This window comes from Nycticebus coucang, chromosome 18, assembly GCF_027406575.1.
Source record: "Nycticebus coucang isolate mNycCou1 chromosome 18, mNycCou1.pri, whole genome shotgun sequence".
Taxonomy (NCBI): Eukaryota; Metazoa; Chordata; class Mammalia; order Primates; family Lorisidae; genus Nycticebus; species Nycticebus coucang.
Window position 1 is genome coordinate 17,807,709 of NC_069797.1, and position 26,740 is coordinate 17,834,448.

At 45.2% G+C, this 26,740-nt stretch overlaps 1 protein-coding gene across 2 annotated transcripts in view; it reads right to left on the reverse strand.

The window, feature by feature from the left end:
- The window catches only part of SHISA6 (shisa family member 6), a 308,461-nt gene that overhangs the window by 276,589 nt on the left and 5,132 nt on the right, over positions 1-26,740 (reverse strand). For both annotated transcript variants that reach the window (XM_053569796.1, XM_053569795.1), the window contains exon 2: positions 9,363-9,523. In XM_053569796.1, the coding sequence (XP_053425771.1) occupies positions 9,363-9,523 (161 nt within the window). The remainder of the gene's footprint in view (positions 1-9,362; positions 9,524-26,740) is intronic.

Here is a 26,740-nt window from a genome sequence, read left to right on the forward strand (position 1 = left end):
GGATGATGGGGGTGGGTGGGAGGAGAAGGTAATGGAGGTGGGTGGGAGGAAAGGATGATGGAGGTGGGTGAGAGGACAGGGGATGGGGACGGGTGGGAGGAGAGGGTGATGGAGAGGAGTGGGAGGATAAGATGATGGGGACGTGTGGGAGGACGTGCTGATAGATAAGCAGTCGGTGAGATCAGCTGTCAAGGAGAGATGGGAGGAAAGTATGAAACAAAGGGTAGGTTTGTCCTTGGAGGTGACAGGAGGGGTTCTGAGCACACCACCAATGCTGGAGGAACAAAGCTAGCAGAGCAGGGTGTGGGAGGGAAGGGTAGACGTCATGGGGATGCCGTCTCTGTGTATCAACAGTGAACAGAATCCAAAGATGGGCCTTGGGCAGCAGAGGGGCCTGGTTCATGAGACGGTAGGGCGTCTGCACCCTCCAAGACACTTTGGATCCTGGGTTTGCCATCATCCTGGGGGTACTGGCCATTCCCCCTAGTGATGTGCCATATCGTCACCCAAGTGATAGGAAAAAAGGACTCAGAAGAACTGAGGCACAGGCATACCCTGGAGACCCTGAGCCTGCTGTGCCATGGTTCAGCCATCAACCTGCATCCGTCCCAGTTCAACCAGCTGCAGAGTGAGGAGTGAGCAGCCACAGCAGGTCCAGGGGCTCAGGAAGGGAAGAGGGAGATGGTTCTAACACTGACTGAGCACCTCCTGGACATCTTCTGTGTCACTTCCACTTGGGAGGAAATGTCACATGGAAGGTGGCTGTGGCTTTCAGAAAGAGGTTAAGAGCAGGAGTTGGCAACCCAGAGCCCACAGGCCAAACCCTGCCCCCTGCCTGTTACCACAGATTACATTTTATGGAAACACGGCCACATCCACTCACTCACCTGAGGCTGCTTTTGTGCTCCAGGTGCAGAACAAGGTAGTGTCACAGAGACCTTATAGCCTGCATAGCCTCTAACATTTATTGTCCAGCCCTTTGCAGAAAAAGTTTGCCAACCCCTGTTTAAGGGTCCAGGCTGGACAAACGTCCAGGCTGATCAAGCCAAGGTGAGATTTGGACTTTGGTTTGTCTGATTCTGAAGCCTCCAGACTATTACCTGCACCCCCTGCCCTTTATAGGAGAGAGTCTTCCTGCAGAAGTGGCAGTCAGAAGTCCTCTAGTTACCCACCTTGCAATTAGAAAGTGGACTAAATGATTGCTCTGCTTCCCCTAGCACACCTGTTTCTGCTACAGACAAGCAGAAAAGTAGAAATCAGATCACCACACTTAAATAAAATCCACGCTTCTCATTGTGACCCCCAAGATCTTGCCTGATGGGCAGGTGTCTACCCCTCTGTTTTCATCACATAGCACTGGCTCCTTCCTTCACCACACAACTGTGACGGTTTTCTGTTCCTTCAGCACACTGGGTGTGTTTCCGCCTCAGGGCCTTTGCACTTGCCATTCCATTTCCCTCCTCCCTTCAGTCAGCTCAAATACCTCCTAGTAGGAACAAACTATCAAAGGCAGCACCTCCTCCCCCTCCCCCAACGAGCTTTTCTAACATATCACCTGCCTGATGAGATCCTGTGCATTCATCTCTCTCTGAAGTTATTTACTTATTTACTTTCTGTCTCCTCGCATACCTGGTAAGCTCCAAGGCAGAAGAAGCTTTGTTATGTTCACAGCTGAAACTTGAACTCAGTATCGCTTAATGAACACCTCTAAATCAATACCTTTAAAGCAGCACTGTCTAACGTGATATAATGTGCATGACAGATGTAAGCCACGTATGTATGTTTACATTTCTTTAGCAGTCACATTAAAAATAAAAAGAAGTACAATTCATTTTATAACTGGTGCTCAACATAATTATGGGGAATGACACAATGGACAGGGTAGACTTAAGATATTATTTGCTCGGGATTCTGCTCTGATAGCTTTGCATTCACCTACGCACCTAGATAGCACCTGTCTGCCTCAATTTTCTTGTAGACCACATACAGGCCAGGCAGACTAATTTCACCATCCCTTACGAGGCTATTATCTCAGCCTCCTCTAGAAAAAAAACCTCAGCCTCCTCTAGTTCTGTCTCCTTGGGGATGGTTGAAAAAAGTCCATTTCCTATGAGAGTCTAAGGTCAACCAGCACTTTGCCAGAGCTCAGCAGCATGGCCCAGTTTCTGGCTTCACGGGTAGCACTGAAACCATCTCCAGAAGTGGGGACTTTCTCCTGGGTTGCCGGGGCCTCCAAAGCCCTGATTCTTTCTTGGCAGGGTAAACACAGTGGGAAGGGTGCCCTGGGTTACATCCTCTATAAGCCCAGCCACAGAAGTGAAGCACCCAGCTTCTGGCTACAGCTGGCCACAGAGTTTTGGGTCATCCCCAGACAAAAGAAGGGCCACAGGGCTTGGTGAGAAGCCTGGGCTCTGGAAACCAGGGCCTCCCAGCTCAGACAGCTGCCCAGACACCAGCCGACTGGGCTGTTCAAGTGACTGATTCTGTGTTTACTTTGAAGAGAGGGCAACCAGACGGGTATGCAGCATGGGCGGGAGCTCTTCACCTCACAGCTATGTGGCTCCTCACACCCATCCCCGTAATGACTGGTCACCCTTCATTCATTCCCTGGACAGTTATTGAGAAATAAGATCTTCTGGCAACATTCTTGGTTCTGGGACATGACAATGTTAGGAGATAAAAGCCTTGCCTACATGCAGCTCACATTCTGATCAGGCAGAGACAATAAACAAATGAGCCAACAGACATATGATGTTAAATGATGTAAGTGCTCGGAAGAAAAGAGAGCAGGTGACAGGGACAGATGATGGTAGGAAAGCCCTCTCTGAAATAATCCCACTTGAGCATTAAATGTCACAGTGTGAATATCTGGTGCTAGAAAATTTGCGGCCGCAAGAATAGAGAAGGGAAAATACCTCAAGGCAAGAATACAAGCCAAGCGAGGAGGGCCAGTAAAGACCAGGGTGCCTGAGCCCACTGAGGGAAGCAGAGAGTTGCAGGAGCCAGGTCAGGGACCTGGGGGAGGGCATGGGGCCGGGTCACGCAGGGCTGTGGCAAAGCGCTCCTCTGTCACCTGTGCAGCTTTCATTCATGGTCTCCACGGAGCTTAAGGAGTCATGGCCCTCAGTTCCTGTAGTCTGCCGTTAAAGAGTGTGGCTTTGACAACCGGCAGGATGACGGATTGCTCATTTATACAACTCACAGTGGTGTGGAGATGGGGAATGAATATTTATCGCCTCCAGCTGATGTCACTCACTCTTGATGATATGAAGTTAGACATCAAAAATGCTAGAACCCCGACACATAATCTCATGGCTACTGCTAGGGATAGGTACCCCACAACAGACTCTTTAGGCGTGGGGGAGGCCTGGAAAATATGCTAGGTCTCCCCTCCTTCCTGTGCATGAAGACCAAGCCCACAGGATGCTGAGGTGGGGGGCTGGAGGGCAGACCTGCAACCCGAGGTGGTACATCTCCTGATGGTTCCTTTAGTCCCCCAAACAGTTCTGATACTTCCACTCACATCTGCTTATGCCTAGATGTCTCCATTCATAGCTGCATACTGATATGCCCTCTCTCAGATGAGCCTGAGTCATGCAATACCTCCAGCCCCACCTGCCACAGAGGGGACATCATATCACTGCAACCTCTAATCTCAGGCCAACCCTTCTCAATCTCGTGAGTCTTGATGTCAACCCACACTGGAAGGGATGTCCAACTTTTCAGTTCCTCTGTGCCACATTGAAGAGTTGTTATTGGGCCACATGTTAAATAGGCAAGCACTAACGAAAGCTGACGAGCAAATAAAAAAGGTTCATGCATAATTTTTGTGACACACATCACCATAGTTAAGTAAAAAAGTCCTCACTTAATCCACATGCGGCCCTTGGCTGCAGGTTGGCCACCCCCTGCCAGTCTTCTAAGGATGTTTCCCTTATTTTCCCTTCACAGCCAGTTCTCAATGTTTTCTGGATATAAAAACTATGTGGGTCAACTTTTAGCTCCTTAAGAATTCTCCAAACGGGCGGCACCTGTGGCTCAGTAGGTAGCGTGCTGGCCCCATATACTGAGGGTGGCAGATTCGGACTGGCCAAACTGCAACAACAACAACAACAACAACAAAATAGCTGGGTGTTGTGACAGGCACCTGTAGTCCCAGCCACTTGGGATGCTGAGGCAAGAGAATTGCCTAAGCCCAGGAGTTGGAGGCTGCTGTGAGCTGCGACACCACGGCACTCTACCGAGGGTGACAAAGTAAGACTCTGTCTCTAAAAAAAAAAGAAGGAAGAAGAAAAAGAATTCTCCAAACTTCTTTCCAAAAAGGCCATATTAGTTTGCAATCCCACCAGCAATGTAGAAGTGTTCCCTTCTCTCCACATCCATGCCAACATCTGCAGTTTTGGGATTTTTGTGATGTGGGCTAATCTTACTGGAGTTAGGTGATATCTCAATGTGGTTTTGATTTGTATTTCTCTGATGATTAAAGATGTTGAACATTTTTTCAAGTGTTTGCTACCCATTCACCTGTCATCTTCGGAGAAGTTTCTGTTCAAGTCTTTTGCCCACAAGAAAATGGGGTTATTTGTTCTTTTTTTATTGATTGACTTGAGTTCTCTGTGGATTCTAGTTATCAGACCTTTGTCAGAAACATAACCTGAAAAAATCTTCTTCTGTTCTGAAGGCTGTCTGTTTGCTTTACTTATTGTGCTCTTACTACCGTTCAATCCTGCAATTCCTCTACTAGGTATCTACCCAGATGATCAAAAATAATTTTACAATAAAGACATTTGCTTCAGAATGTTCACTGAAGCCTAATTCATAACTGCCAAGTCATGGAAGCAACCCAAATGCCCATCAAACCATGAATGGATTAACAAATTGTGGTATATGTATGCCATGGAATACTATGCATCCTTTACCTGGATGGAACTGAAGCACATTCTTTTTAGTAAAGTATCTCAAGAATGGAAAAAAAGGATCCAATGTACTCAAGACTATTATGAAACAAATATATCATCACTTACACATCCATATGAATGATAAAACACAACTATAGTCCAGAAAGAAGGAGGAGAGAGGATGAGAGAGGGAAGGATGGTGAGACGATGGGAGGAGGGAGGGTATTTGGTGGGATCTCACTTATTGTGCATAATGCAATGGTACATTCCAAAACTATTGAGAGTATAAATGTCTTACTACAACAAATAAGTAAGTGAGATGATGGTTATGTTAATCAGTCTGATTTAAGCAATCCACACTGTATATCATATTGTACCCCATAATTGTACACAGTTATGATTTAATAAAAACAAGCAAACAAACAAAAAAGAACTATGTGGAGTTTTTGTTTGTTTGTTTTCCCAGGCCCTACTATAAGGCAATTAAAACAGAATCTGTGGGGTCAGGGCCAGGCATTAGTCCTTTCAGAATTCTCCATACAATTATCATGTGCAGCCAGGGTCTTCCTCAACTTTAATGTGTGTGAAATCTTCTAAAGGTCTTATTAAAATGCAGTTTCTGACTCAGCAGATCTAGGGAAGGGCCCATGACTCCCCTTGTCCAACAAGCTCCCCTGGGATGCTGTCCTGCTGACCCACAGACCACACTCAGAGCACCCAGGGTCTGGGGGCAGCCAGTTTTGACGGGTGGGGGTGGTGAAAGCAGATTTCACCAGTTTCCAGTCTCTGAACTAAGTGTCCATTTGGGGGCTCTCTTTAAGGGTGATTAATAATTAGCTCCCCCCCAAAAAAGACAAAGAGTTAGAAAGGTGCTTCCTGGAAGAGTTAGAGAGAGTAACAGGTGTTGGGGAGGCTGGGGATCAGGAAAGGTGAGCTTAGGAGCAGCCACATCTAAGAAATCCTGCTGGATCCATTCTCTACTGGACGTGAAGAGTAACCACATCTGTAAGTGCTCAGGCCACGGTACTTGTGGTATCCTTGTTTTTGTTATTGTTGCTGCAGGGCCCTAACTCCACTTCCTGCACCAAACAAGCATGTGCTTTCAATATCCAAAACCCTAACCAACCCCCTTGAAACACTTTCCTCCCCAGAAGATGTGCCTCCAGCCAGAGTCAAGCACGGAAAGGCCAGGCTCCAGGAACTCCACCCCAGACACAACCATGGGCCCTGCCAGGTCTGAAGACACCAATGCCTTGCCTTTGATTCACTCATTCATTTAATTCAAAACTCAAAAATACAAAGAAACTTGCCCCCAAGTCACATGCATGGTAAAGAACAAACCAAGGAGGAGGATATAGTTCAGAACCCATGCTTTCCCAAGGCTTCTCAAACTTTAATTGTGAATTGATTTCATTAAAATACAGGTTCCCATTCAGTGAGTGAGATAGAGCCCACGGCCTGCATCTCTGAGAAACTCTTGGGCTGGTATGGTGACTCACCCACGGCATTTCAAAGAGCAAAGCGACCCACACGTTCTGATTCCTCCTGGCATGTCTGGCTATCTTCCTTAATATCCACCTAACAACTCTTGCCACCACACTCCTAAAATTGGTGGTTTGTTGATTTGATGAGTGGCAAAATCACAGCAAACTTCTACTTTGAATGCTTACCCGAAGTCCTGTTTAAACTTCTGCTCCAATTGCAAAGGATATCAGCTATTTTGAAAAGCATTGTGTCCATTATAAGCTGCAGAAGTTGTGGCTTGTGCTGAAATTGCTTTTAAATTCAAGTGTCACAACTGAAAATGCTTTCTGAGGCCAAGAAACAATTCCCGTCTCTAAAAGTGAAATAGAGAGTTCCAATTTGAGAAAGACAGGGGGGTGGGGGGTGTCAGTGGATATTTCTTGAAACATAGAAGTGAATCATATAACTGTAAGCTTGCTTTCTTAGCTCACTAAAAGAAAGGATACATATAGAAACCAGAAGAAATGACAAATCTCCCTGCTCAGTGGAGGATGTTTAAATATCAGTCGCATACCAATGCCTTTTGGAGATACATCAACTCGTCTGCTGCCAATAAGGAAAGACTCCAGAGCTGCTGATCCCAGAGTGCTAATATACAAACATGGGTAAAGGTTCTAATAACAAAAGTCTTAAAGGATAAAACTGTAACTCTCTGCAGAAACAAATACGCAGCAACAAAACAAGGGCGGGACAGTCCCAGAGTCCCCACATTGGTTTGTGACTTTAAGAGTGAAGACTGTCTGCCTCATCAGTGGATTAAGTCTGGATTCAGTGGTTCGGAACTAGCTTTCTTGTGCATGAGACAGGGAAGACTCAAGCAGCGAGAGGGGAGGATAAACAACCAGAGGTGCTTTTGAGGCCAGAGTGACCTGAAATTCCAGAGTTGCAACAAGGCCCAGGAGGAGTCTGACTTCAAATGCTGAACCTCCAGAAAAAACAAAATTCCCTGTTCAGAACTGGTGATAAAACCAAAGTTGGACCAAAGACCAGTGAGAAGAAGAGTAGTTACAATGCTGGATTTATGCAATTCCCATAGCCCAGTAACTCTCAAACTTCACTCCACATTACAGTCACCTGGAAAGCTTTACACCCCTCACCTCATTCTCACATACAGTAAGGCCACACCCTCAGATAAAGTAAACTATAATCTCGGGGGTGGGGCCCGGACATCCTTAATTTTTAAAACTCCCCAGGTGATTCCAGCCAAGTTTGAAAACTACTGACCTAGGCTTTCAGATCATTTCACTCATAAAATGAAGGACTCCTTCTGCACTAGTGATTCTTGACCCTGGAAGCATATTAGAATCACCTTGGGGAGCTTATTAAAAATATTAATGGGATGCAGGCAACAATCTCTAAACATGCTTGTTAATCTGTGGGACCCAGACATCAGCATTTTTAAGAGCTTCCCAGGTGATTCTGAAGTGCAGTCAGGTAGATGATCATTGGTCCAGATGTTTTTTGCCAAGATTCCTTTTACTGTTTAAGAACCTATGGTGTCAAAGCTGAAAATGTATCTTAGACTTTTTGCAAAGGTGGAGCCTTCATCTTTACCCTTAAATTAGGAATTTGGAGGAGTATATGAATCCCCTTAAATCCTATACAAACTATCAGATGCATATGTATTTTACATGTATATATATGTATATTTTCAGGAGAGAATGCCCTCAGCTTTTAATGGGTTCTCAAAAGGAGTATGACTGCTATCATAAAAGCAAATATGTGATTTCTGCCTTAATAAATTTAAGACAATTAAAGAATGCATGTAAAACAAATTTGATCTCAGCAATATCTCTGCTATAGTTTTGGATGTGAAGCATGCCTACTGCCCCCTAGAGGTTGTATAACTGTATTACAGGTTTAGTTCATATTATATAGCCTATCCTCCAAAAGATTGCAATGTCATAGTTGTGAAGATTTCAGACCCAAGCATCAAAGCAGAATCTGTTTCTGGGGCTGGGATCAGCTGGACTATCTGGCATTGCTCACAGTGAGATATGCTTTCCCAAGCTGTACTTGTGAGGAGATTGTCTACTCAGGTATTTTGGATTTGTGTCTTCAAGTAGGGTTTCTAGTCCTAACTGCTGTTAACTATTTTTCCTGGTTTTCTCTCTTACTATGTGATCTTGGGAAACCTGTTTAACTTTTCTATTCTTCATATAAAATGGGGATAATATAAGCACTTCTGAGATTGCTATGAAGAATAAATAAGAAAATATATGTAAAATGCGCAGCATTGACTCTTGGCAAGGAGCAAGATTCCAATAAATATTTAGGTTATATTACTGTTATTGCTGATGGTTTTATTATTATTAACACCTCAGTGACCTTGTTCAAGTTACTAAATTTCCTCCAGCTTCATTTATTGATCTGTAAGACAAGGAAAACAAGCCCTGCTGTTTTTTTCATAGTGTTACAGTGATGATCAAGTGAAAAAGTAAGAAGGCACATCATTACAACATGGCAACTCATTGTACATCCAGGGAATCCACAGAGCACAGGAAAGGGTCAGCCGAAAACAGAAACATAATTCCCACTCTCAGGAAGTACTTTTTGAGATTTCAATAATTAAGCAGGTTCTACCTGTGGATACAGTAATTTCTTATCACATATCTAGCATCCTAGGCAGTGTAAACTTTCCCACCACATGAGAGAATGGATGACCATACCCCACCAGGCGGCTGTAAGCTACCTTTCAGGTAAGAGAATTAAATCACAGATGCCCCCAACTGTCATCCCTGGTCTAGCCCAGACACTCACTGGTAGCAGTCTTTCCTGTTCCACACTCTCCCCAGGGATACAGTCCCCAAACTCTTCCACAAGCTTGCCTGTCCATGACGGAGTCCCTCAGTGTACCACGTGTGGTCCACCACCTGCAGCACTCAGCAGAAACATCTCGCCAGCCTCAGAAAAGGTTTAAGACACTCAGCTCTCACTTACCTGGAGTCTGCTTGGCTGTACGCACAGGGGTGTAGTGGTTTTTGGAGGACGATCTGACTGGCGTGTTCTCTTTGGGAGAGGTATCGATAGCCGAGATAGTTTCTCTTTCACAGTGTGCTATGGGGATGGGTCCCTGTTGTCTTAAGATGTCAGCCAGAGCCCTAAACAAGGAGGAGATCACACAGTGAGATTTACTGAGCAGGTATGCATGACCGCAAAGGGAGCTGGCTTACTTTCACAGCCCCTTTGATTCAGGGACATGCGGGTGGAGACACAGTGTTCAGTTCTCAATAGTCACAGCTTCATCTGGGGCTGTTCTCAGTGGGGACGCAGGGCAGAGGTCGCCATGCCTGGGGAGACAGACACTAAAAGGCTGTGACTATAGTTACTTTCTGTAATTCATTTCACATCAGTGAACTCTGAGCCCTTTCAAAATCCTGGCTCCCCAAACGCCCACCTGTGCCAGGCAGATATCTATAGCAGCTGGCCATTGGAATGTCATTCCAGTGACGAGCTGACACAGTTGGCCTCAAATTCAGCAGCAGGTTATGAATATCAGAGGGCCACCTCCCCATCCAAAATCACACACCACGTAGCATGCCCTGGATACTGGAGATCCAAATAAGAACAACACACAGTTCCTGCCATCAGGGGAAAGTGTGATTTAACTGCAAAGAGAGGACATACAGAAAGAAAGAGAAATATCAGAACACAAGGATACTGTGGACACTGAAGGCAACCGAGTTCAGTGGAGGAAGAAGTTACAAACTCAAGGAGGAAAGAAAGCAGACAGGCAGAGACTGTGCCATAGTTGGAGAGACCCAACCCCCTGCCAGATGTCCCCCAACTCAGAGAAAGCAGCTTTAATTTGCACATCACTGAGTTTCAACAACCAAACATGCATGTGGTGAGGACTCAGCACGCATCAGTCACTGCAGAGACAGAGAGGACCCAATTCCTGCCATCTAGGGGTTCATAGTTTAGGGGGAATCACTCCCCCAACTGGTTTCAAACAGGAACCCCTCTGTGGGTGTGACGTGAGAAACACGGGCAATGGGAAACGAAACTTGTAGATACCCTCTGTGGAGGCACAGATGAGTGTGGACAAGTCACAGAAACCTGGACGTTGTCATAGTAGAGAGCCAGGTCCCCAGTGCTCAGTGCACCCCTACTTTGCAGGAGCAACTCTTCCAACTCCCAGGGATATCACTGAGGAGAGAGGCCACGCCCACCTCATCCTAAAGCTTCCTTTGCACCAGAAGTCCAGCTGTGAGACTTTGCTCCCTTGGAAATGACAACCACGGCAGTTTAAAAACACGTCTGAGAATGAATTATTTCTTTCCATTACGCCACCTCTGACATGCTGAACCTTCCTGGGAAAAGAACACCAAGCTGGCAATCTTATCATTTACTGGCATTTATATAGCAATTTCAGATTTTCCAAGTGCTTTCCCTTCACTGCCTTTCTTTTCTCTCAGCCTGTAAAGGAAGGAGCAGCCACTTGCCACCACCCCTTCACGTCCACAGAGCACACAGTCAGAGAGAATACAGAAATGCACAGGCTTGGTAAAGGAAATCCAGCAGCCCTGGAGGCCAGGTCCTGAGACCTGACATTCAGGGCCTGGGAGTAAGAAAAAGTTGCTGCCTATATAGTCAAGAGATTTGAGTTTCAATCCCAGCTCTTCCACTGTTTAGTCAGGGACATTTGGGGAAAAAACCACTAACGTGGAAATGTAATCTTTTTCACCATTAGCAAAACAAAGGGTTTTAAACTAACAGGACACTGGAGATCACATTTAATGCTAAAAGTTGATAATTTTATTATCAAAAAAAAAGTGTATTTTTTTTGATGAAGCATCCAGGAAAGTTACCTGAACTGCTTCACTTGTGATCATCAGAGACACTTTTCTACCATCTTTCTGTGATAAGAAAACAGTGAGTTAGGGCGGCGCCTGTAGCTCAGTCGGTAAGGCACCGGCCCCATATACCGAGGGTGGTGGGTTCAAACCCGGCCCCGGCCGAACTGCAACCAAAAAATAGCCAGGTGTTGTGGTGGGTGCCTGTAGTCCCGGCTTCTCGGGAGGCTGAGGCAAGAGAATCGCTTAAGCCCAGGAGTTGGAGGTTGCTGTGAGCTGTGTGAGGCCATGGCACTCTACTGAGGGCCATAAAGTGAGACTCTGTCTCTACAAAAAAAAAAAAACAAAAAAACAGTGAGTTATAAGTTATAAATGCATATATCTATATTCAATTGATTTTCGACAAGGGTGTCATGATCGTTCAGTGGAGAAAGAACAGTTTCTTCAACAAATGGTCCTCGGACAACTGGATACCCACATATAAGAGAAAGTTGGATCCTTACCTCACACCATACAAAAGATTAAGTCAAAATGAATAGATAACCAAACATTAGACCTAAAACTATTAACTCTTAGAAGAAAATATAGGAGTTAATCTTTGATTATCTCTCATATTTCACAGTGGAGTAAATCTTTGTGACCTCAGGTTTGACAATGATTTCTTTTTTTGGTGGAGGACACAGAATCTCATTCTGACACCCTTGATAGAGTGCTGTGGCATCATAGCTCACAGCAACCTCAAACTCCTGGGCTCGAGTGATCCTCTTGTCTCAGCTTCACATGTAACTGGGACTGTAGGTGCCCACCACCATGCCCAGCTAGTTTTTCTATTTTTTTTTATTAGAGACAGAGGCTCACTCTTGGTCAGGCTGCTCTCAAACTCCTGAGCTCAAGCAATCCACCTGCTTTGACTTCCCAGAGTGCTGGGATTACAGGCGTGAACCACTGTTCCCAGCCTTGACAATGGTTTCTAAGATATGATACTGAGAGCACACCAAAAACAACAACAAAAATAGATAAATTAAAAATGTTTGTGCATCAGGGAACACCATCAAGAAAATTAAAGATTACCTAGGGAACAGCACAAAGTATTGCAACATCTATATCTGATAAGAGACTTGTATCCAGACATATAAAGAAATCTTATAATTCAACACTAAAGATGACAAAACAAATAACTCAGTTTTAAAATAGGCCAGGGGGTTAAATAGGCACTTCTCCAAAGGTACATGAAAAGTAGTTGAGCACCAGGAGGCATTAGGAAAAGGCGAACCAAAATCACACGGAGATACCCCTCTATGCACACTAGGGCAGCGCCAACCAAAAAGCCACACAATAGCAAGTGTCAGCAAGTATGGAGAGCATTGGGAGCCTTTGTACAACTGCTTGGGAACATAAAATGTTCATAATACAGCCCCTCTGATAAACAGCTTAGCAGTGCCTCAAAATGTCAAACACAGAGTTAATATATAACCCAACACACTTCTACTCCTAGATGATCCCAAGAGAAATCAAAGCATATATCTATTTCCTATTTCATGCATTCACTAATAAAAGACATACTGATACGTGCTACGACATGGATGAACCTCGAAAATATCCTGCTGAGTGAAAGAAACTAGACCCCAAAGACATTTATATTACATAAAATGCCCAGTTAGGCAGACGGGAGGGGTAGGTGGGGGGAATGATTGCTAATGGATACAGGCTTCTTTGGGGGAGGATGAAAATGTTCAAAACTTAGCTATCAATAATAGTTGCACAGCTCTGTGAATACACGTAAATCACTGAATTATACAGTTTAAAATTAAAATACAAATTTTGTGGCAGGTAAATTACATTTCAATAAAGGTATCACCAAAAAAAAAAAAAACCTATCTGTTTTCTATTATTTTTCTTTCTTTGTTTTGCCTCCCAAGTTCTTATAAAGACTCTTACTTCTCTGGTGCCACAAAAGGAAATGGAGTCACGGAGTCAAATCCAGTGCCTTTGGTAGGCAAGACTAAATCTACATTGGTGGTTCTCAACTAGAGTGACTCTGTCCCCCTAGAGCACAGGTGGTAATGTCCAAAGACAATTTTGGTTGTCACAGCTGAGGAGGGAGGTGCTACTGGCATCTAGCAGGTAGAGGCCTGGGGTGCTGCTCAATACCCTCTAACTCACAGAATAGTCCCCACAACAAAGAATTATAAAACTGAAAATGTCAACAGAGGCATAGCTGGGAAAGCCTGAGCTACGCCCACTCAGTACTCAAAGTGTTTAATCCTCAACGCAATCCAGTTCACAAACACATCCTGAGCACCGGGCTGGGTCTGGAGACACTGCAGTGTGTGTCCCAGAGGAGAGGGCTCATCTGCCTGGGTCATCACTGCATCCCTGTGTCTTGGCACATTACCCAGCCATTGCACAAACAGAAAAAGGGACGATAGCAATCCTTGTTCCAGCCTTGGAGGGCTTTCTGCCTAACAAACTTTTGTCCACCTGACTGTTTAAATGACAGTTCCAGAGTAGACTGGCTAAGGAAGATTCGGTAGAAACAATTTTTCAATCCGAGCTTCCCTGTCCCAGGCTGGGGAGATTCTCGGCACCCATCTCCCAAGAAGTCCTTGTGGGACAAGAGCACTGTCTGGGGCCCTGCTGGACAGACACTTTCCTGAAGTCTGTCGGGCTCAGGGCATCTCGAACATTCACAGTTCTGCCTTCCTGCTGCAGAATGGGTGTGACTGAGGGTTCCAGCAAGGCTATCTCCTTCTGTCTGCAGGTGATTAGAAGAAAGAAGAAAGGCTATACACCCTACAGTGCATCTTCTTCTGGGGGAGGGCTTCAAATGTCTGTGGGCTGGGCTGACCTGGGCAGTACAGCCAAGGGGGCAAAGATGATGAAGAAAGGTTTCTCAAGAAGAGCTGCCCCCTGGACTACCTGGGTGCAGGGGCCCCGCCACATGTAGTCCAAGGGTGGAGCATGGTGGCCAGGGGAATGGCCTTGGTCCCTCCCACCCCAACTGCTGAGCAGGCTCCACAACCCTCTGGCACCTAGGAAGGTGATAGCCCTCATCCTCAGACCCATGTGGCTCAGGCTCCAGCCCCTCTGCCAGCCCCTGCCGCTCTCCTCTGCTTGGTGACCGACCTCTTTGCTCCTGTTTCTCTCTCCATCTTCCATCCCCTTCTCTCCAGGGTGTGCAATAAATATTATTCTAATTCTGAAATGTGCGAGCTGGTCTCACCTAATTAATTTGGATACGCCAGAGGAAATGGGTTAAGGCCTGAGCTAATTTCTAACCGTAGGTAAGAAAATTGGTCACTGAGGAACAGTGAAGCGGATTTTGTAAAAGAGCGGACAGCAGCTTTCAGTGCCTGAGAATACAGCAGCAGGGACACACAGGTGGTGACAATCACAGGGAGAGGGAGAAAGGGAGAGGCCGGGGAACAAAGGTCAGAGAAAAAGGAAAGGAAAGAAACAGGTGGAGAGAGCAGGAGAGGACTCAGAGATGGAGAAAAACAGAGGGAAGGAGAGCGAGAGAGGGGTGGAAACTCCAAGCAGGAGCGAGCAGGAGAGGCTCAGATTGCAAAGGAGAGCCAGAGAGAGCCAGAGAAAGACAGGGACTGGGGACGAAAAGAGAGGGGAGGCAGACAGACAGACAGAAAGAAACAGTGCAAATCAGAAGACGAGAGACAGGGAGGGGGGTCGGAGAGAAATATTTGGACGGAAAGAGTCAGACAGACACACACATAGTCAAGGGTGTCCAAACAGAACAGACTTGCTGGCCAGGTGCCTGGGCAGGGTGGCAGCTGCCCCCCAACCCACTCAGGGGGCCGGGTCACCCTCCCAAGTCAACTACAGATGTGCCTGATTTAGCAACCTGAAGTGAAGAATCACCCTAACTGTCCTGCTCATTCCAACTCTCTCCCACCCCACCCCACCCGCCCCCGCAGGCCACCTTGGCTGCAAGTATCTGATATAACAAATAAAAGAATTCTTTTGCCTGAATTATCTGGGTTATTGCCTGGATTCGCTGCTCCTTCTGCGCGTGTATTCTTTGGCTTTCTCAGATATGCAGCGGGCAGGGAAAGCAAATTAATTGGGCAGCAAATCTGATCGGGGAAAACAGTCATTCTGATCATTCTGGCCCAGAAACTTTCGTTTTCTTCTGTGTTCAGTATTGTATATTAATCATCTAGGTAATGGAAATACTATCTTACATCTGGATAGCACTTAACTTCTAGATGCATTTACCTCCCTTGTCCTAGGCAATTCTCATCCTAAATGAACTTTGCAGCTATCATGACCACAGTTTTTAACAACGAACTGAGGTTCACACTAATTCAAGAATGTGATGGAACAGGAATTTAAATCCAGGCCTTCCTGACTTGCGCTTGGGCATTCTTCTGGTAACTGGGACTGCCTCTACATTCTACTTTCCTACAAATCGTCAGCTTTAATGAGTCCTCCTGGTCCCTCCAGCTGGGTCTGCTAATTTAGCACATGCCAGTTAATATTTGGGCATGGAGAAACAATTAGTAAATGAGTGATTCAGGTCAACGCCAATTGTTTATTTGCTTAAAACCTTGGTTAATGTTGCCAGTGGCTCCAAGGAAATGAAAGTGTGTTTGAATCTCCCTAAATTCTTAGTTTATCTCAGCATCTGTAGGAACCAAGTCTAATCAACATTTTGACATGCTGCCCCTCGCATCCAAGACATGAAATCTTTCTTAAAATGGCAAATGATTTCCTTTAATAATAAAAAAATAGACAAAACCTTGTTTATAATTTTGCTTAATAGCCTTGCCTGCTCAGGAATTTAAAAGCTATCATTTTTTGAGTAGTGATCATTGGGTGCCCAACGCTGAGTTAAATTCTTATATGCATTAGATCACATAATCCTGAGAATGACCTTATAGGATAGGTGCTATCATTAGCTCCATTTTACTGATGAGAAAACAAAGATTTTTAGGGGTTAGATATTTTACCCAAGGTCACATACCCATTAAATGGTCAAGTCAGATTTCAAACACAGGTAAGTTAAATTGGCTGACTATATACTATTATATTATCCATCCATCCAACACTTTATTCATTCCTCCTTCCCTCCACCCACCACTCCATCCCTCCATTCAACACTACGTTCATCCATCTCTTCAAACACTTCCCATCTAACATTTCATCCATCTATCTATCCAACATTCTATCCAACACTTTATCCATCCAACAGTATCCAATACTCCATCTATCCAACATTCCATCCATCCATCTCTCCCTCTACAAGATTGTAAAGAATGTTCAGTCTGTAGTGGAAAAATCTACCCAGACCAAAGAACTCAACTGTAGCCCAGCCGCTCAGTTCTACTCACCTTAGTGAGTCATTAACATCAACAGCTTGGGAGATTTTTTACACTATTTTTGCAGCCAACCTTTTTGTCAGATGAAATCCTGAATGGAACACCAGTAAACTTCACTAGACACCTGGTCTGCATGAGGCCAGTGAGGAGCTAGTGGCCTGTTCTACTAAGCTCTTCCCAGTAGTCTACTCAGTAATTTCCCCAGTGGTCCGGTGGGGACTACCAAATAGCCCCTGGACTTCACGGAGTTTCCAAATGTGAAAACAAATGTGGCAAAAGACCACCAAATAAAAACTCAGAATATTTTGTCCCAATCTTTACTCACTGAACAGATGGTAAAACATAGGCAACCTCAGGCCCCTTTGTTCGCCTGGCAAGTCTTCTTAATCTGAATTAACATCCCCTCCATGAGGACACTATGAGCACTTTTGCTCAATGAAGTGAAACAGACGAAAACTAGCCTCTGCCCCTGTCACATGCCTGGATTTCTGGGCTATATACATGTATATGCTGTGGAAAGCAGAAAATGAGGTATTATTTGATACATCATTCAGTGCCAAGATCAAAGCAGACTGGGTAGTTTAGAGCCATAATCATGCCCTTTCTCTTTTTGAGGGGAGTAGGAAGAAATTGATGCTGTTGGGTAGGTAGGACAAAAGGCCAAAAAGATGAACTATTTCCATGAAGAAGCAATTCTGGTTAATGTGCTTATTCCTAAGGACTAAAGAGAACGCTCTTGTTTTTGAAGAACTTTCTAAAAGCATTCTTGCCTAAACTAAGTAGGGTATCCTGAACATTATTATTATTATTATTTTATAATTATTATTTTTTTAAGAATTCAAGGTTCTTTGTGAGAGGGCCATGGCTCTAATTCTCAGTGCTTCTCTCAGAGAAAAACCTAAGTAAAATGTCAATAGTCCCTCATACAGTTGCAGGACAGACTACGGAATCTATTTCTGTTTTTGTTTTCTTTAGGTAAATCTCAAATATCTACTTCTTTTTTATTTCTCCCAAAAGTAGAGCATAGACATTTTTTTCCAGGTAAATAAAAGTCCTGGTTATTTGAGTCCCAGATAACTGAGCTTTCACTTACCATCAACACCCAAGGAAGGGCTGGTGTCCTCTTTTAACTTCATCTCACGCTTACCCACTGGACAGTTTGGGGTGCTTTTATCCTCTAAAATATGCACTCTGGACAACTGAAGTGAATATATTTTTAATAAACACAGACCAAGGAGAATGGCTTAATTTAATTCTCCCTATGCCCGGTTCTCTCATAGTCCACTTGAAAAACACAGCTGCTGGCTTTGTGTGTGCAGAAGACTGATCTCCTCATACAGAGACGCTCAGAATGGATGTGGAGATCTCATTTGTTGTGTTAACAATGTCTGTGCATCTGCACTGAGCTCTGCTGCAGGTCTGAGTTGTCCCCAGCACAACTGGAATTCATCATGGCCAATAAACATCACAGGACCCAGTGAGGGAGGGCACGGCTGGCTATCTTGTTTTTCAGGCAAGTAGGCTGAGTTGCTCCAACCCGGTGGGTGCCTGCATAGGGCCCATATCTGGTCAATAGATGACCAGACATAAACTAGGCTCCCCAGGGCCCCAATTCACTCCTAATTGTATCATTTTTAGATCCTCCATTCCCTACCTACATCGTGAATCATATGAAAACACCCTCTGGTCTGAGAAACTGGGTAGCATCGGTACCAAACTTGGACTTTTCAGAAAGTCCTGGGTGTGTCAACTGCAGCCACCATCTGAAACTGGGCAAACAAAAATGCTACCAAGATTTCTTAGCAAAGCTATTGGCCAACCACTGTCCCTGCAGACAAGGAACAAATGGGCTGCTGGTGTTGCTGTGGCTTTAGCTATGATCATCAGTGTCATTTTCTTTATTTTCTGTGGGCACAGACCTAATGTAGGAAGCACAGCCTAATGGCTACACACTGGGATTCTGGAGCCAGAGAGCCTAAGTTGGAATGCTGGACACTTAGCCCCTTAAGAAGGACCTTGGTGATCATCAGCTAGCTGCCTAAGAGTCCTATGTCTGTCTCTTCCCTGAAAAACTAAGGCCAAAGTAATAAGGCAAAAAATAATGTCTACCTCTTAGGGTTATTATTATGAAGACTAAATGATTTAATATTTGTCAAGTACTCAGAACAGAGCCCTCACCTAGTAAGCACTATATAAATATATGAATAATAAAGAAATGCGAATAGAACCTCCTGGTGTCTACACAGGTTTGGCCTAAAAGACTACAATGAAAGCAAAGGCAGAAGAGGGAAGCCTTGAAGGACCCAACCAATTATACCAAGTAGGCAAAACTCTTGGGGGGGGCATGTGAGCCACATGGCACAGCTGGAGCCATGGGTCATCCTAAAAGGGACACCCCCCACACATACATTTTCTATTTGGCCTAAGGACAGAAATCCGTATGGTCACACACCAGTTTCTGCTGACCTCTGAACTTGGACTCGGACAGCCAAGTGCAAAGAGAGTGTCTGTCTTTTTCCTTCAGGATGTCTCAGAGTGTGCATCCACTGCCCTGTAAAAAAGTGTTGTGATAAAGGCTAACTGAAAATAAAAAGGATTCATAGCATGAGCAAAACAAACCAGGATTATAATGAGGCATAGAAGAGATCAGACTAGCCGGGTTAACATTTTCTGTAAAGTACTCAGTGAATTTTTTCTTCTTTCTTTCTCCCTCCCCTTTTTTTTTCTTTTTTCTTTTCTTTCCTTCTTCCCTCCCTTATCCCTCTCTTCCCTCTACCCTTCTCTCTCTTTAAAATAATGAATAAACATTATTATGATTTCCTTATTCAAGTACCATCAAAAGGACGGGGTATGCAAAAAAGACCACCCCAAATCCTGTCAACTATAACTCACTCATTTGTTCTTTCAGTCAGTAATTCTGTCATATTTCTGAAGCACTGTGTACTACTTCTCTGAGCACTAGAATAGAGGTGTGAACAAAACAGCCAAACACTCCTGTCCCCCTAACACAGTGCTGCGGGTGACGGACCCTGCCACAAAGCAAAGCTGCTGACTGGAGCTGCAGATCAAAGAATTTCCCAGAAGAAATCTTCAGTTCTTGAAATTGTATTTGAATTACCGAAATCCACATGTTGCTCTTGTCAACTTCATTCAGAGTTTTACTATGGAATTATAATTGCATTTCCAGGTAGACAATCTCTGTATTAGCCTGAACACTTGCAACCATACCCCTTGAGGACAGGCTTATAAATAGGAATGTTTATTCAGGAGAAGGCAAAATTGAATGTGGGCCTTGACTGCCATCTTCAAGTAGATGTTCTGCTGTGTTGCAGGAGAAAAGACACATCCCCTCTGGGTTTCTCCAGTGAGTGGACCACAGGCCAAAGAAGCCAGTCCCCCTGAGAGTTGCATCCTAATGAAAAAATGATGACTGGCAGGTTCCCCTCTGGCGTAGGGGAACCTGCCTCCCTCAGTGTGTGGGCGGCCACTGGCTGTGCAGCACAGGAAAGAAGCTGGAGCACAGAAAGAGAGGCACCGAACTTCCTCACATATCGCTTTCCACCAAGAGATTCTATCAGTTGAAGATGCTAAAACAAGCATTCTCATGAGGCCATTTGCAGACAGCATTCTTTGGAGCGTGCAAGGAAGACACATTCCTCCCACCTTCTAGGGATGCTGCACCTGTTAACTATGGATGTAGGCTCCGCTGTCCTGAATGTTTCAGGTGTGCTGAAGACAAAATGATCCAGAAGAGAACACACCTCCACAGCGGCATTGCCCACATCCCACCGCCAGGGTAACAGATTGGCAAGTGGACCATGCTGAGGGATTCGCCCAAGTCATGGGGACAGAAAGTGACAGATACTGGAGCCATTCTACCTTCCAGCTCAGCTCCCAGGAAATGCTCTTAGGCAGGGAAAGATGGGTAACAACCTAAACATGAGAGAAACAGGGCTTTGCCTGATGTTCTTTGAGAGCCATGTAGGGAGATAGAGAGAGGGAGGACAAAGCCTTTTTTTAGGAGGGATGGTGTAGTGGCCAAGTACCTCCTGTCACATCCCACAGCGGGTGTGATGCTATCCCGTCGACCCAAAGAATGGCTCCTTAGTTTGCCAAGAGAGAACCACAAAGGTGGCCAAGGTGAAGCTCAAAGCCCTCTTATTGCCTCAAGAAGGGGCAGGTTGCCCAAAGTCTGCCTCCAGATCTCTGACTTGTCCTGCCCCCAAGGTCATCATGTAATTCTCAAAGCCCTGTGAGAAAGAGAGTTGTTGGGTTCTAAAAACTCAGGGAAATAGAAATAAGAAGAAGAGAGGAAATTAGCTGGAGCCCCCAGAGGAAATGTTAAAAGGGGATTTAAAGCAGCCACAATTCAGTAGAAATGTGGACAGGCTGATCCCAATCAACGAAACAGACTTGAAAATTCCAAAACACTTTTAAGGAAATGCATTTTTACGCTTCTGGGGCAATCAGAGGATGTCAAACCAGACTAAAAAAAATAAATTAAATAAATTTGATCTTTGAAGAGCTACGTTATCAAATAGATAAGAATGATTTGTAATTAGCATGCCAATTGTCTACTAAGAGCCTGCTTGAAAACAATCTGTGCTTCTCCATGGTCTGTGTGCCCTGCACAGTCCTTCCCTGTGTTGTTCAGGCTATTCATCTGTTCCTTGCAGCTTTTTATCAGACAGAGAAAAGAAAAACAACTTCGCCCGGGTCCAATCTGGATAAATTCTGAATTAGCAGCATCTGAATCGATGCAACTTAATGAAGTTCCAGCAAGACAAGTTCAAGGAGAAGGGAGCACAACTTGACATAAAGGAATAGGAATCAAAAGACAGATGGAGAAGAAGCTGCCACGGACAAAACAGCAAAAGTAACAAGGAAAAACATTTTAATGATGTGACTTAAAAGACACACACACAGAGAGGTGCTACAGATCCCTTCCTCAAAGCCCCGACATTTGTCTTCGCAAAGGCTCGAGGGTGGGTACGAAGCTGGCTGTTGATTATCTGAGCTAGAAAAGCATTGTTATTCCCCGTTGCATGTGTAGTCTTCCAAAGCCGATGGGTTTTCTTTTCCTGGGCAACTTCAGGAAGATTTCTTGAGAGAAGTTCCCAACTCAGAGAGGGCTAATTTCAAGTCTAACAGGGGGGCTGTTGGGTGGGCCGCATGCTCCGTCATCCCAGAGAGGCCCAAACTGAGGTCAGAATTCCCTGCTGATTGCACTGGAGCTGGATACAGGACCGCAGCTGAAAAACTCTAGCAGCATCCTTCTTGGGTGCTATGGGGTTTTGCCCCCAACCTGCCTGGCTCCTAGCAAAGATCAGTGTTCCCAGGGCTCAGAAAGGAGGGGGTAGATGGGCTCTGGAAGGGACTGTCAGATGTCACAGCCCCTTCCCCCATCCACACTTCCCAGGGTTCAAATCTCTTCCCACTGGAACAACAAAGACAAAGGAAGGAGAGACAAAGTGGGTGTTTGGGTGGAAAACATGCTTCCCAGAAGAGGACGTTTGGCTAGGGGAACAATGAATATGTCCAGAGGACAGAAGTCCTAAGTAATGAGACTTTAATGCCGAAGTTAATGGGAACAGTACACGAGACTAAATGCCAAAAGAGAAAGGAATAATGAGAGTGTTTGTGAAGTCTGCAGAAAGCAGCCACTCTCCTCCCAGACGTCAGGGAAGAGGGCCAAGGTCCTGGCCACCGAGAGGCTCGCTGGGCCTCCTGCTTCCATGGATCTCCAGAATAGTACAGTGGTTTTAGGCAAGAAGGATCCAAGGCTGCTCCTGCCCCTCTGACTATGAGCAGGCATGAGCCAGGAAGGGAAAAAGAAGATTGAAGACTGGGCGGCGCCTGTGGCTCAGTCGGTAAGGCGCTGGCCCCATATACCCAGGGTGGCGGGTTCAAACCCCGCCCCGGCTGAACTGCAACCAAAAAAAAAATAGCTGGGCGTTGTGGTGGGCGCCTGTAGTCCCAGCTACTCGGGAGGCTGAGGCAAGAGAATCGCTTAAGCCCAGGAGTTGGAGGTTGCTGTGAGCTGTGTGATGCCACGGCACTCTACCCGAGGGCCATAAAGTGAGACTCTGTCTCTTAAAAAAAAAAAAAAAAGAAGATTGAAGACTGTGCTCAGCAACTCTGGGTTCCTGGGGAAGCCGGTGAAGTGGTCTCCACATGCACCTCTGTCCGAGGTGAGTCTCCTACGCAGGAGCCCCTGGCCACGAGCTGCAGGCCAGGGAATGTGAGCCCGGCTGCCGTCCGCTGCTGCGGACTGGCTGCCCGAGAGGAAGGGTTCCTTCCTTTTCTATGTGCCCTTCAGGAAAGAGGACTTGAGAGCATAGGAAACAGAAAGGCACAGAGAACCAGGGAAATGAGGAAACCCAGCTAAGAGAATAGAAATGGAAAAGGAATAACATTGAAACAGGGAAGAAGTGAGTTGGCCAAAATTCTGTGTCTTGTAAACACAATGCTAGATGTTATAAACAGGGCAGGGTGGGGGAGTTCTGACAAATGAAGCTGTTTGTGAGCTGTACACCTCAGTAATAAAACTGGAAATAGCCCAACGTCCATCCTCTCTCCCAAATCACTTCTTTTCTCCAGCACCCCTTCCTCTAGCACCCCTTACTCCTCAGGAGGTAAGACTCATGAAGAATTGCCTAGGGCTTCTTTCAAAACTCTCAATTTTTTTTCTCAGTTAAAATCAAAATTTCTTTATATTGTTTATCCTTGTATTTCACTATCCTCAGCCAATATAATCCATTCTTGAGAGAAAGTCCTTCCAATAATCTGGGTACCTTCCTACCCTCACAAAATCTAAGTAGGGGCCATTGGTCTGGTCCCCAGTACCCTCCCTAATAGGTAGGTCATTTATCCTCCCAGTTTTTTCTGTGATAACCTGTCTCGGGGCATGGGCAGCCGGCTCTTTGCTTTCTTAAGTAATCTAAGTCTCACTGACCCCTTTCCATCTAGGAAAGTGAGAGCCAGCTGCCCTGCTGGACCTCAAAAAAGGATGAAGACCACCAATGTACGGGCTGTGTGACCCTGGGCAAGTTACTAAGCCTCTCTGAGTCAGTTTCCTCCTATATAAATTGTGCCCCTGTACTCAGAGCAGTGATGGAAGGTGGAAGACACTGCAGATAAAGTGCTGAGCAGGGAACTGGTACAGAGCAAGTGCTCAAGAACAGGGACTCTTAGGAGTGTCTCCCAACAATCCTCCCCACTTCGTTGAGTCTTCATCTAACAGAAACCCCAAGTCACCCCCTCCAGCTGTCTAAGATTGCATGAGTTGATGGGGTTGTGTATGTTCCAAGGACATAGAGCTCGCCCCTTCCTGACACTAGGGTAGAGTTGAAGTTGATGTCACAGGCTCACAGTGAAACTGACTCTTCCCAGAATGTCTAAGAGTGAGCTATAAAGATTCTGCCCCACCCCATACAGTGGGAGCAGTACAAGGGCCCAGCCTTTCTAACACCCCATAAGTCCTGATTGAAATGAAGGAAGGCCCACCACAGAAGCACAGCTTCCCCACCTGCAAAAGCTACGCCTTGTTACCTGCCCTTATACTCAGCTTGCCCCACCCTCACTCCATTTCAATCCCATCCACTGGATGCACATTTCATTCATTCATCAAGGAGGGGCAGTGATGTACTTTAGGAACCAGTAGGCACTGATCATTGGCAACCTCATCTGCTTGGGCTTGCAAATGTTTCTATTTCAGCTTTGGCTTTCCGGCCCAAGCAGTGACTCAATGTGAAGATAGGATTGTGGAAACAATCGCTCTGGGATAGAAAACAGGGACCTGGAGTGAACACCCTGGCTCTGACCCCATGCATTCCAAAGAAACTAGGTCCCTTTAACTTCAGTATCAAACTAGGAAGCTAAATTGAGCTGTCTCCTCTGTCATGCAGAAATGTGGGCCATGAGCTTTAGTCACACTTTCTGGACAGTCTTGTGAAATGTTTGCTGTCTATCCACTTCTCCTCCCCCTCCCCAACACCCTGGACACCTGTCCAACACATGGATATAATATGAAACTGATTTCTTCAGGCCAGTAATTATAGTTCAGTGTGAAAAGTGGCCCCTTCGAAGTGGTGACAGTGGATTGCTGGGCACTCCTGTGCAGGGCTGCCTTTCATAACTCTCTGAAACACCTCTTCTGGGCTCCTGCCTTCATAGACAGCTGACACGGCTCCTAGGAGCCCAGGCCTCATTACCAGAGGCCCTCTTGATTTCCAATCACTTATTTCATTCATCGGACCCAGCCCCACAACTTACCACTGCTTAAAATAATCAAATCTACCCCAGGAGGATAAAAATACACTATCATTTCAGAAACTCAAAATGACATTCCACTGGCTTTCAAAGTTCTTCTAGGAGAGGAACTGTGGACACACTTTCCAGAGAAGAATCAGCATGTGGCCCTCCAAGGTGACTGCTTGGAAGGACGACACATTAGGGTATGTATGCCCTGGTTCCTTCAAAGGAAGAAGAAGGCATATTCAGGCAAATCCTCCAAACTGCATGCCACAGAGGGCAATTTCACATAATGATTAAACCCAAATCTCTAGCTTCATTAGCTTGCAATATCTTGGCTCAGAGCTGAGAAGGGGCACAATTGGCACCAGTGAATGGGTTCCTGTGGCTTACAGAGCTATCTTACGTGCAGGGAGCCATCCTGGAAGATCACCTTGAAACCACACACACACACACACACACACACACACGCACGGCCACTGGGAGGCTGGAGTCCTCACTCATGCTCATCTGGTCAGCTCAGCATTTCTACCCATCCCTAGGAGAAGCAGAAGGCATTTCAGACACATTTTTAATTACAGATTTCTGCCTTCAATTTGTGCAGTGACTTTTTGCTCTGGTCTACAACCCTTTGGCTCATGTTGTATTTTCTTTTTTCAATGGTCTGCATTACTCAGATCTTATTAGGGGGTTATCCTTAGATCAGGTTATTGCCCTTTAGAAAGGAATATGGAGAATCTGCAAAAGAGCCAAGGAAGAACAACAGAAATCGTTTCAGTAGATGGAAACAGTGAACTAGGAGGAGCTAAAGAAATGTAGGAAAGGAAAAGATAAGGCTGTCACTCACATCTTCAAGGATCCGAAAGTTATTTGGCGATGACTAATAAGCGTGCATGGAGTAAAGCAGAACACCAAGGCCCTGGCTATTACTTTAAACTCACTCATCCATGAGCCAGGTGGGGGTCCTTGGCACTGTGATCTAAGCTGTCTGGATTTCAGTTGCTGCCTTATTAGAGGGTTAGAGTAAATTAATTGCCTGCAATGCTATGATTCTGTAATAAGTGATGAAATGATAGAATGTACTACTCTGACTTTTCAGAAGATTGTAGTTTTACTTCTAGAGTTAAAAAAATGAATAAAGAGCGTTAGCAATGTGTTCTCAATGGTTTTAGAATTAAGCTTGCTCAAGGCTCAAGGAAGGCTCAAGGTTAACAGGCTAAGACCCTCTGAGGGTTCACTGGTAAATCCTCTCACCAAGCCCTTTTCTCTACCTACAATATCTGCAAAGAAAGATGTGAGAGTGATGAGGTCATAAACATGACTCAGAAGAAAATAATGGATTGAAGTTTCCCAAGATAGAGAAAACATGGGGGAAATATCACAACAGAAGTTTTAAAAAAAAGAATTTAGTCTAGGTGGTCATATCAAAGCCTCCTCCCCACCCTTAATCTGAGATATCTTATATACCTCTAAGTCCCAACTAACATTTTTGTGGTTCTATAGAAAACATATTGTCAAATATGACCAAAAGTGTAAGACAAAATGTACTGAATTTACCATAATTTCAATAGTGTGCAATGCATGACTTTGAAGGAGGGAAAGGTAGCAGGGAAGAGGGAGGGTGGTGAGTGTTCCAGGGCGTGGTATAGATTCTTGCAGACTGTAGAAATCGAGCCAGAAAGTTAAGACCTAAATACAATCCCTACTGCCCTGGACAAATCAGGCAGCAGGACCAGAAGCATAAAGCTTCTTTTGCTGTATTTCCCTTTTATTCCAGATCCAGGGGCATGTCTGACTTGGGCTAGTGAATTAACCTGTTTCCATCAGCTCACTTCTTTAGCCGTCTTAACCACTGGTTCCTGCACAATTGATCGGAATCAGCTGTGTAATCAATCTGACCTCTCATTAAAATCAGTTGAAAACAATGAATTGG